This window comes from Hibiscus syriacus, unplaced genomic scaffold (genome assembly GCF_006381635.1).
Source record: "Hibiscus syriacus cultivar Baekdansim isolate YM2019G1 unplaced genomic scaffold, ASM638163v2 tig00020520_pilon, whole genome shotgun sequence".
NCBI lineage: Eukaryota > Viridiplantae > Streptophyta > Magnoliopsida > Malvales > Malvaceae > Hibiscus > Hibiscus syriacus.
The window spans coordinates 73,408-86,040 of record NW_024062496.1 but is presented as its reverse complement, the minus strand read 5'-3'; the positions used below and the strand labels follow the sequence as shown (position 1 = coordinate 86,040).

Sequence of the window (12,633 nt, the reverse complement as noted above, 5' to 3'; positions counted from 1 at the left end):
AGAGTTGAAGCATAATAAAATTGCATCGAACAAGAAACATCGATACATTTGATCCTGCTTCAGAGTTCAAACAAATGAAAACCTTTAGGATTTCATCTGCAGAAGAAGACGCATTCAGCTTCCTGCACCAAATCTTTCTATGGTCTTCTGTCCAAATTGAGTCAAGGGCTTCAGGTGGAACAGATACCTGTCAAAGGGAAAATATGAAACAAAAATATTATAACTAAAAAATTCCAATTTATAAGGAGAATCATTAGTGGGTTGCAGCCTGCTCACCTCAACTAGAGCACACAAGGACTTTAGAAGGTTGATTCCCAGGGGAAGAGAAGAATCGGTTGTATGCGTAACCTTGGTGTCTAAATTCTGGTTTTCTTTGCACTGAATCTCATGTTCTGAGAAATTGAAACAATTGCTAATCAATCCAACATTCTGGTGGCAGTAGCCACAGTGCATCTCTTCTGGGATATAAGAGCCAAGGCAAGAATCACAAACAGCCAACAGGTCCTCACATCTCTTCTTCCCGTATTTCATTGCAAACAAAGTTGAGGAATTATAACTTTCTTTCCACATCCAACTCTGGAAATCTAGGTACCTCTTCAGGGCTGCATTTTTCTCATCTTCGTTTCTCCCAAGCTGAATTTGAAGAAGATAATTTCTCTGATGCATCGAAGTTCAATCCACAGATTGCAATGCTATGATCGTCAAAACTGGCAGGAAAGTTGGGACTGGAATCAATTTCTGAAGCTTCATTTTCAGTAGAGCTTCCACTTCGGCCAACAGCTGTGGTACACTGCAAATTCCTGCGGGCATTTTCTTTGAAGGAAGATTCAATCTTGTGCAGCATTATCCGTAAATGTGACTCTCGAATCCCTCGTGCATCTAAAGATGCCAAAAGAGCAACAAAGGCCTACAAAGAAGTTGATTGAATACATAAAAGAAAAGCAATCAGATGTAAGATACAAAAACAATTTATTCTAGCAATTCATCCCAACATATATCCTCAGGGTTCTCTTTCTAAATATCATGGCATACCTCTTCAGAATCAATCAGCGTCCAATGTCCATCATGCAATTCAACAAATATCCGGCCAGAACAAGGGTCATTTTTAGAAGCAGAAGCAACAAACTGCCAGTATCTATTACGTTTACGATCTTGCCCAAGAGGTAAAGACCTGTACACATACATTTCTTCTGCTCTGTGGGCAATGTATGATTTCAACTGTGATCGTGATTTTTTTGAAGCATATCCATGCTGCTGTGCAGAGAAGTTATCTGGTCCAATGGAAGCCTCATGAAGTACCAAGGCCCTTTCAGCAGGATAACTATTGAGGTCATTCTGAACACTTTGTGAACATAGCAAGGTTTTTTTGTCTTCTGCTATGATCAGAAATGCCTCATCAATTTTAGTATCAGCAATTGGAAATGGGCTTGGACTTCCCTCCAATGCAGAATTATGCAGTTGAGCTTCAGCCTTGATTCCCATCACAGATGGAAAATCCATATTAATAATGATTTCTTCCTTCAGACGGCCTTTATCCAGCTGAGCCTCGGCCCACATTTGCTTTTTAAGAGCATTTGCTACTTCTAAACGATCATGTGAATTCATAAATCAAATTACAAAGAGGAAAATGAATGATGCCTTTATGATCCAAGGAACAACAAAATCAGACAACTGCGATTTAAAAAATTACCTCAAGCACAGCACGAATAGAGTTCCCTTCATTTGCAATACCAATTAAGGCAACAAGAGCATTGAGGCGTTCCTCAACACTAAGATGAGAATAATCACCTTCTGAAAGACCCTGAATCCATGACTCGCCAGACTCACTTTCATTGATTTCAAGATTCTGTTGATCAAGATTGCCTGTTCCATTCTTCTCAACACAGTTACTTGGATCATTGGCATCCTTCATGATATTGGAAGGGAAAGATCGAAAATCCTCATCAAATTCATCCCGAGCACTAGATGCATCGTTGGTAGAGGTATGGACTTTTTCACTTCCTGAACAAGTGTTTACTCCAGCCTCAGGATAATCAGTATCTTTGTTGGCATTTGAGGGAGTGGCTATATCGTCAACTTCAGGGACCTCGTCAAGATCACATTCAGAACATCTTCTCTTTCAATATCATCTCTTTCAACTTCATCAGCATCTTCACCTAAAAATCCATTTTCAAACTGTCGAATCTTTTTCCTAGCTTCTGCAAGCATGGCCTCAGCATCAGCAGGATCTTTCCTATAAGTGGGTCGTACACAATAAGTTGAAGGAGCTACTCTTTCAAAAAGTTTTGTATCCCTTGTCAAAGCAACAGAAATAGAAGCCTCTGGTGTCCTGCTGGTTGAAAGGTCCCGAAGTCCAGATTTCTTATAGAAAACAAATAAATTAGGAAAAGGCATGGAAAATATACAAACCAAATTGACACCTAATATGAGCACAATCCAAACTCACCTGAATCTTATCTGCAAGTTCCAACACTGTTAATCCTTCGCTTCCCTCGAGTGAAAGAACATGAAAAGCTGCAAATTTTACAGTCCCAGGTGTTAAACGATGCCTTGATCTTCTTGGATGTAACAAACCTTTTTCTCGCATCAATGCAAATGCATTCTCAGCTGCTGAACCATTGCGTAGAGTAGAAACAACATTTTCGCAACCTTTAATCTGAAAGCATGAATACAATAACCAAATACCAATCAGCTGTTTCAATCATACCAAATCACCAAAAACAAATAACTATTTAAAGATGCTAAAAGAAAACCCTCACATTTGTCAAACTTAAACAGTTCATAATTCCCTCGTATAATCAAGTTTAAAGGAATACGCAAGGGATTACAAATTTTTCTAAGAAAACGCAAGCTATTAGTGTCTCAACATAGTAGTTCATCAATATATATACCCTGACACCAAGCTGATAGAAATTATCCTTGACCCGCAAAAATGCTATCCAGATTCCAAACTCGTCTAAAAGAATGATTTCGAGAAATATAACCCAAATCATCTTAAAAGGCTTACCTATTACTATTTTAAGTTCAACATCTTAACCATCAGAAGTGATTATCAGGAACTATGGGCATACGTATTCTGAAGTAGGGAGCTCCAATCAATACATCCAGCCTTTAAAGCATTCCATTATGACATATATATAATATTATACACACCGGCACACTAGATACTATTATGGGAAAAAGAAGTGTCACAAAACCTCATCATTATTGCCCATGTACATCCGGGCACCAGTTCCTTTCTTTAATTTTGGTCCAAAGCCAGCAGATATGGCTAATTGCCGGAAAATTTCAGGCCATGTTAATGGATTCAGGTGATTCTGCCAATTTCGAATGTCAAAACCCCAGGAATGCGCCTGGAAAATATCAAATGCAAAGGGGTTCATCAATAATGGAAAATAAGCACAAAAACAAAGTTATAACAACACTTACCCCTTCAACAATTTGAGGGTGTCCACCTTCAGGGTTGGCAACAGAGTACTGATTCATCCCTAATCCGGTTACTGGTGTTCTTGCAACATCTTCAATGTCTTTTATGATTGATTTCAAAAGAGTAACATGTATCTCACCCAACAACCTTGAATCCTAATGTCAACATGATCAGAATATTAAAACAAGAAAGCTGCATATAAAATGAAATTAGAAAACTAAATGTTCCATTAGAAACTTACATAGTCATGAAAAGCTTGGATAAACTCATCAAGAGTAAAAGGCCATAGTCTGAGAACATCAGAAAAAGTAATCAAAAATCTCCATGCCTGATAAAGGAAATTGTGTTATTGAACCTTTTACTTTTAGAAATAAAGTACCATGAGTATACGTTACCTTTAATCATTTAGAAAACAAATTGCAAATATAAATTATGAGAAGGAACATTAGACTTGTAATTTAAAGCAGAAGAAAGTTTGAGGAGTATGCCACATACCATGAAAAGATTCCCGACATATTCATCAGAATCAATCCACGGTTGAATGGAAAATATTCTTTTCAATTGCACAGACTTTGGGGGATACGAGCTTAAAGAGCCTAAAATAGAAAGTGTTACAATCAGCTCCAAGGTGCTACAAAGTCAAAATAGATGGCAAAAGAACATAACCCATCAAAAAATGAAAAATCAAAAAGATTTACTCAAAAATTCACAAAAACAGTAAGAGAAACATAACCAATCTTTCCAGCTTCAAGCAAAAGAAAGACAATTAATACACCTACAAATACAATCATATCCTCCTAGTTAAGAATATATTATAATTATTCATTAAGGGGGGGAAACGTTTTTCCAACCAATGACATTGAAAATATTCATAACATTGGTGACATCTAGTGGTTCAACAAAATGGTTGAATTTCAAGGGGAAAGGGAGAATAAAGGCACAAGAGAATCTAAAAATATATAGTTTTCAACTGTGAAGCAACTTAACATACTTGATAACCAGCAAATCAGTTTCAGTTAGACCTATAATTTTCAGAAAAGTAACATCAAAGTTTAGGTTTTTTTCTCTTAGTCAGAAAGCTCAAAACCAAAGTATAAATTATACAAAGGCAATCAGACAAATACAAACTTCAAGAGACACGTACCTCTAAATGACTCAAGATTTTGCAAACTCTCATGATCGAGATGAATAATTGAGGGTAATCCCTTGCGAGTGGCAGCCAATTCCATGAGTTCTAGTTGTTCATCTTCAATAAGATCCATAGACTCTTTAGCAACTTTTCGTGCAGCTGCCTTCTGTCTGGCAACTCTACGTCTTTCTTCCTCTTTCTCTCTGCGAAGCACTTCCTTTTGTCTCTTCTTCTCAGCCTATAAAGAAGCCCAAAATTAAAACCAAGGACAAAAAGAAAGAGAGTTCTCACAATTTTTTTATTACAGTCATAACATTATACTCAAAACAACTCAGATTAATGGATTCTCAAACTAACTCGTAAATATTCTTTCTGCAGGAACTTTTCTCTTCTTTCCATTTCACGTCTTTGCTCACGCTGCAGTCTCTCCTCTTCTCGCTGCTTCTCACGCAATAACCTCTCTTCTTCCTTCCTTCTTTCACGCTCATGCCTTTCCATTTCTTTCCTCATTCTTTCTTCACTCTGAGAAAAACAATTTTCATAATATGAATGGATACGATGATTCACCAGGTCAATTTGAAAAGAAAAAAAATAGAAAACAGCAAACCTTCTGCCTTTTATTATCTAGTTTCTCAAGCTCTTTACGAATTCTGTTCTCATGTGCTTCGACCTCCCTGGCAATTCTAGTTTCATCACTCTACAAGAAGAAAGATGACACAAAATTAGAAATTGTGAAAGTGATAATATACGAAACATATTAAAGTAAGCTAGGCACCTTGCGCTTTCTATCATTACGTAAATCAGCATCATTATTCAAGATTTGCCCAGAAGACAACATATATGAATCTTCAGATCCCAAAACCGTATGGAAACTAGACTGAGCAGTTATTCTGCCATTTGTAAATGATTCCTTTTCAGCAAGAGGATCCTCGACCACTTGAGATGATAAAGGAATAATTCCAGTCTTGTCTTGTTGAGGTGAAACATGAACTCGAGATCCATGACTTCGGATATCATGAACCCTGGACAATGGCTCCTCTCCATGGAAAAATGATGCAGCTCTACCCCTTGCACCATCGACTGGGGATTCATGAAAAAGAGTTTGAGTAACTTGTCCATATGTACCAGATCTAAGACTCGAATGCTCGGGAAGAAACTGATACTCATGAAAAGCCCTTGCAGCACCCTGAGGTCATGGTTCATGTGATATCACAATAAAGCGACCATATACACTATGTAATATAAGTTTCATTCCAACAAAATTAAAAATAAATGAATGAATAATAATAAGCATTTTCAATATTAAATATAGCATAACATCTGGCTCAAAATAAATAAAAGATCAAATATAATCATCCCAGCAGCATATCACTTTAAACAGGCTAGACTGCTAAACCAACTATATCACATTAAGACATTCAATAACCATTAACCAGTCCCGAAGAAATAAGCATAGTGAAGAGAAAACCAGCATCATAAAAATGAAATAGTTTGCAAATATGTATGGCCGCTAAATTTCAATCAAATTATTCTGAAAAGCAGATGGAGAATTCATCCTACCACTGACAAACTGTCACAACTGAATTACAGTACAACAATTTCTTCAAACACACGATTTTAATATCTAAGTATACTAAAAGTTATATGAAAAAGGGGATTTGAGAAACCAACTTTGCTTGGGCAGTCATCATGTCCCTCGTATACTTGTCTATCATTAGACTGCGCAGACCTCTTCTGCAGCTCAGGAATCGCTGTTCATAAAAGAAAAAAAAAATCAAAACATGCATTTCCGTTCTCACCTACCAGTACTAGGCCTGGTACATAACAACAATACACAAACTATCACAAGGCAAAACAAACTAAACAACATTTAATTTTCTAAATGCATTAATGAAATTGCGAAATGTAGTCTGCATTTCACAAAAATATGAACTCTATGGAAGCAACATTATACCTCCGAATGCATCAGGAGGCAATGGATCAAACTCCAATCCGAGAATAGGACCATCATCCCTCAATGGCTCCCCCAACTGTGCCTCCACACAAGCAATTGCTCTTAGCTCCATTATCGACTGCTGTGACTCATAATACCTCCTCAACGGCGGGGCATGAATCAGCGAGACGTCATCCATCATGCCCCGAGGGTAACCTCCCGTCAATTTCCTCGGCTCCACACCCGGACTGGATCCATACCCAGACCCAGACCCGTTTTCCGGATCAGGCCCGGCCCGCAACTCATCTATTGGAGATCCTTGTGGTAAGGCAACACCTTTCCGTTGTTTTTTCGTAGGAGTATCCTTCTTTTCTTTCAATCTCCGGTGACAAAACCACATCTGTAACTGCCGATCTGTTAATCCCAATTTCTCTGATAATTCGACTCGTGTCGATTCAGATGGATACGTCTCCACTAAGGAAAAAAAATAAAAATCACCATAAATTTCCCAAGAAAAAGTAAATGAATCTAAAAAAATACAAATCAACAAGACAACACAGAGGTGAATAAACATACGAGCATATGCTTTTTCGAGAGTTTCGAGCTGAAACGGGGTCTTCATCTGTCGTTTAGGCTTCGCGTTACCTTCATTGGAACTATTACCAGTTTTGTTCGGAGTTTTCACCTGATCGTTTTCTCCTTCCGAACCAGGCTCCATTGGAGAATACCCAGAAATCAAAGATAACAAATTTAGGGTTTCAACAAAAAAAAGGTTGATTTTTTCCCTCTTTCTCACTCTTTTTTTCTTCCTACTCTTGCCCTGCTCCCTCTAAAAACACGAAATATCGTAAAAGTCAAGAAAAGGAGAGGGTGAGAATTGTTTTCAAAGATGAACAACGAATTGAAAGAAACTAAAAAAATTAATAATTTTATTAAGAAAACAAAAGGAAAATAAGATAAAGTGAAATTAGGAATAGAACAATAACATAAACAAAAACGAAAACAGTCTTCTCTCTTGAGGCCAATTACAAATTCCATAATAAATTTCTTTTCTTTTTCTTTTTCTTTTTTTGGCACTGACAATTAATCCCTTTTCTTTTTTATTTTCTTTTTTATTGAATTCGATGTGTTTTGTGGTGAGCTTTCAAAGAGGGATAAGGCTAATAAATTATCAAAAATAATATTTTGGAAATTTCAACTCTTTAATTTTGTTTTTTTTTTGTTTTGGTTGTAATTAAATGTTAGCACTTTGTGTTCCTGGTGTGCCTGGTGTGGGTGGCTGAAGGGAAATCGAGCCGTAGGCTAAGGGTGTTGAGTTATGTTGTTCTTGGACACTGGCTTGCTCCTTCTATTGGATACATTCTAGTCGACCTATGAATTTGGGCTAAAAAACTGTCATTAAATTTTAAAACATTTTAATTAATAGAATTTCTAAATTTCTTTTTTGATTAAAAGGGGAGATACTCCTATAGATCTCATTAAGACAGTTTTAAACCTAGTCGGAGTAAAAGAATAACCATGAAAGCATTTACAAGAATAAACTACGAGAAAAATACTTGCCAATACAAATATAATAAGACCAAACGAGAACACCATACTCGATACTTTATTTTATCTTGAGATAATAGTATAATTATCAACTATATATTTAGAAATAATTGCTACGATTTTCTTGTCTATTTTTTTCCAACCAAGTCTTTATTTTATTGAATGAAAAAGAGAATTTTTTATATTTAAATTAGAATATACGAAATTTTTACCTTTAATCTAAATCAAATTTTGGATCAAATAAATTTTTTTAAACTCGACTTGAATAAGTGTGAAGTGAGAAGTATAATATTAAGATCTAATTCAATATCGTTAAAAATCTAACTCAACCCGATCATTACCATCCCTGTTCACTAACCATGAACATATAATTATGATGACGTCTCGTCTCATTGATTAGCCGTGGATCTATTTCAAGAGTATATAATGCCTTAAAAACTACTTGTCAACATGCTGAAAATACAAATATTATTCACATGATATATACTTCATTTTTGGGCACATATTCTGTTTCACCATGTGAAAAAGCTTCTGATGAAATAAAGCTTAGTTTGAGAGACAATATTTATAAGTGATGATAGTAAACATCATTATCAGTCAACACAAGCTGATCCAAAGTTACAAATGGTTTGTCTCCGAAATTAAAAAATGATGGGTACAAGGGAAAAAAAAGAAGAAAGTAAACTTCACCATTCGGACTTCATTTCCATGCCTCTCTTCTTTCCTTCTCATGCTGCTTTCGCTTGCTGCAAACAGAAAATCGCATTTCGCATTATCAGGGCATAACGTAAAATCGTCGTTGAAGAACCGACACATAATTTTGGATGTGTTGGTTCTCCAACGACATCGAATTAAGACGGTTTTCGACTCGAGTTATGTTTCACATTAGCAATAAAAGTTATTATAAGATGAAGTAGATAGATTTTTTTTTGTTCATGAATCAAGTATTTGTGATAAATGAACTTTACTCACTCGTTTCTCTTCTTCTATCTTGGCCTTGATGAAGGAGTAGGCTGCCACTCCAGCAATTGCTATGGCTGTTCCAATTCCTGTCTGGGTTGAAATCTTGTTTCCTGCACCAAGTACAGATTGTAAGATATGGTTATGTCCTGAAATGAAGAAGAAAATCACGGATTCTGGTGAAATTATGAACCTACCAAAGACCAGGATTGAGAAGCCAATGACAAACACACGTTTCAGCACATTGCCCACTGCATGAGTAAGTGGTGCCACCCGCTCCAGTGTGTTGGTAGCTAACTGAATGGCCAAAAAATGAGAACTTGATCAGATTCTTACAAGTACTCATGTTTGACATATGGTTATAAAAATATGACCTCCAAGAATCCTTCAGATACATGAAAACTCCAACTATACTTGTCGATACACACGTGTATTCTAACGCACACACTCAAGTCCAAATAACATAACTTAAAACGTTATAAATGGAGAAAAATAAAAAATTACCTGATTATAGAGATGGTAGAACATTCCCACCCAGAAAAGATCTGAGACGAACTTAGTCATACCCACTTTAGCAATAGCATCATTGAACCCATGCTTCATCAACTGAGGACCCTCAAACTGCAACAGGCATATAGGGAAACATGGAAAGGTTTAAACAGATTGTGTGCTTAAACTTTTTAACAGTCGAAAAACACTACATTTGCATGTCATTGGAACATTTCTTTTTTACTTACAATGAGGGCTGGGGGAATACAAAAGAAGAGAGCAATGATGGAAATATAAGCATAGACATTAGTACTGTCCATATCCGTCTGCATATACATGGAAAACCAACAATTATTGAAGTCTTAGGTTCTGTAAAAAAGAACAAGTATGGAAATACCGAGAGTTTCAAAGAAAGGTCACCATGGCTTTCTTGGAATAGATACTCCTGTAAGTGAAGGAGATGTTGGAAATCATTGCGCTAATGAAACCCGTCCAGTTGAATGACAGCTCAGTCAGTGATGCCATGGACACACCTGCATTCAGCTTGCAACTTATTAATGACGCCCAAACATGGTGAAATTTGAACCATTGAATGCGATATGCGAATATAAAATACAGAGTTTATAGTTTGTTGTGTATGCGCATTAAGAGCTGAAGGGTTAGGGAACTAAGAGAATACAAGTTGCAACTTGAACCGGCTTTGAATAAGGTGATCAAACAGAGAACAGAAAACTTACCGATAACAACAGGAGCAAGAGACAGCCATAGAGTGATTGGAATGGATTGTCCAAGTATGAACTGGGAAGCAGCAGCATTGAAGAAAGGCTCAAGAGCTAAAAAACATACAAGTTAAGCCTTATGAGCTTCATAAGCAATAGCGAACTTAACCAATACATTTATGATGATACATATATATACACGTATGCACAAGAGAATAGATTCATGATGTCATTAATACCTTTGATAGTGTGGGTGAAAGAGACAGCAACAGCTGCAAAGGAGACATTGCTAGTTACATGGCCCAGTGCATGACAAACAGCAACGGGGATCAACAACTTCAGTAGGTTTCCATCGATAGGCTGCACACAAGAAAAACAACAATTGCATAATGTTTATCAGGGTAAAATTGTTGTAAAATTCTCACGTTTTCATCAAAAGGAAGAAGGTAACGACCTTAGGACCCCATACTGTGAAAGAAGTACAAGATTTATCTTGTTTTACTCTAAAGTTACTGACATTTTTCCTCTGAGAAAATTACTACTCATGTACACTTCCCAACATAGCCACGGGTTTCTTACACCATATGCACTTTAATAAGATTCATGCTATACGACAATAAAGTTCTCAGATGCAACAGTTTTTTTTTTTTTTAATAATTCCTACCTAGGGAGGGAAAGGAAATTTTAAAATTTTACTTTTAGATATTGAATACACAATTTAAGAAAGAAAAGATGTATCGATGAGAGCTTTTTAACCACATAATCTACGTATTGTTAAATCCAACGCAACAGTTAATCACACATTTTCCGATGTAAAGAATCAAATGCAAAAAAAAACATGTATCAAAAAATATATATATATATATAATAGTAAAATCAAATAGTAAGATTTGAGATGGTAGGCTTGAGGGTTCCACTTACAGCCCGCTTAGGGAGGCCTACAGCCCAGCTCAACAAACAGTAAACCACCCCCACGAACAAGTGAATGACCGATACAAAACTGCGCCAGAGTTGGAATGAAAAGAATCATTCACAACAATAAAACCATGCTATAAACAAGCATTAAGAATCAAAAAATATAAACGAAAACTCAAGTACTCACTAAGGATAAGGGAAGTAATTGTAAATCTTCTTGTTGAGAATGTTGAATATCACATTCAAGAAGTACCTGGAATCAAAAGTAAATAAATGGAAGATCATGTAATTTCAAAAAGAAATGAAGTGAACTCGGACCGGAATGAAGTGACTCGTTGAAACGGTTTTGTACTTGAAACTCACCACATGAAGAAGAAAAAGCCGGTAACAAGAGCGGGATACTTCTCGAAGAATCCATCCGGCTTCGCATCCCTGCAATGACATCGAGTCAGTGAGTCAGTGAGTCAGTGACGGAAGCGTGGACGAGTTGACCGAGTTCGAACGGAGGAAACGGACCTCACCCTGCGGAATCGCTTCCTCCTTCGGCCGGAGAGGACGCGGCGGCTGAAACCGGCTTCAAAACCTCTCGCTTTTTAACTAACGAGCTCTCCAGTAGCAAGGCGGGCCTTAGCTGCCTTCCCCATATGACGTTCCCGCCTTCACCGACAGCTCCGATCGGCTTAGCCAAAGCAAAGGACAGGTTGACACTCCCTCGGGCAAGCTTCGGCCTGAGCTGAGGTAAGCCGGAGATAACGGAAGCGCGTGACAACACTCGCGATTCCATTGCTAGAGACACACACAGACACACACACAGAGAGGGAGAGAGAACGAAATGCTTGTATCCCAGCTAGAGTGAGCTCTTAATGGATAGAGGGAAATTAAATTCACTTGGTTTTTTTTCTGAATTACAATATATTTTCCATTTGTGACTTTTTGTTGTTATACAATGATTAATAGACGCTCCCTGGAGATTAACATAATCTGCCGTCTTTTAACGCAAAAAGCAAAATAAATATTTATAAATGTTCAAATTTATATTGTCTACAATCATTTTTAACTCAAACTAAATTTAACTACAAAATAAATAAAATTTAAAAGAACTTAAATCAGCAGCTGGTGTTAGGAGTGTACAAAAAAATTCGATTGGACCGATTTGATTTGTTGATTCGATCTAAAAATTCGGATATCCGATCGGTTTTTTAATTTTTGGATAATTCAGATCGGGTATCCGAAATTTTTTTCGGATTATCGGATCAGATACGGATCGATAAAAAACCATGTTCGGATTATCCGAAAACCCGAAAAAATTTGGGCTATATTTGACGTAGAGTTGTTTCTGTTTGTACTCTACACCGAACCAAAGTTGTTTGTACCCTCATTTTCCTGTTTTTTGTCGTCTCATTCTCCTCGTTATCTGTCTTAGAATTTTTCGACGCCCTTCAAAGCATTTTCCTTTCGAGGTTTTAGTTGCTGCTACCAATAATTTCCATTATCATCATAAGTTCGGTGAAGG

At 36.9% G+C, this 12,633-nt stretch overlaps 1 protein-coding gene and 1 pseudogene across 1 annotated transcript; both read right to left on the bottom strand.

Moving 5' to 3' along the window:
- Positions 1-11: 11 nt before the first annotated feature.
- The window catches only part of LOC120209851, a 34,294-nt pseudogene continuing 21,672 nt past the window's right edge, over positions 12-12,633 (bottom strand).
- On the bottom strand, positions 8,561-11,948 carry LOC120209849 (triose phosphate/phosphate translocator TPT, chloroplastic-like). The gene is made up of 12 exons (XM_039208741.1): positions 11,642-11,948; positions 11,484-11,552; positions 11,308-11,373; positions 11,127-11,205; positions 10,445-10,565; positions 10,224-10,319; positions 9,907-10,019; positions 9,735-9,812; positions 9,502-9,618; positions 9,195-9,294; positions 9,010-9,110; positions 8,561-8,783 (listed from the first exon to the last, which is right to left on the bottom strand). The coding sequence occupies exons 1-12, from the start codon at positions 11,902-11,904 to the stop codon at positions 8,766-8,768; spliced, it is 1,221 nt and encodes a 406-aa protein (XP_039064672.1). The 5' UTR covers positions 11,905-11,948; the 3' UTR covers positions 8,561-8,765.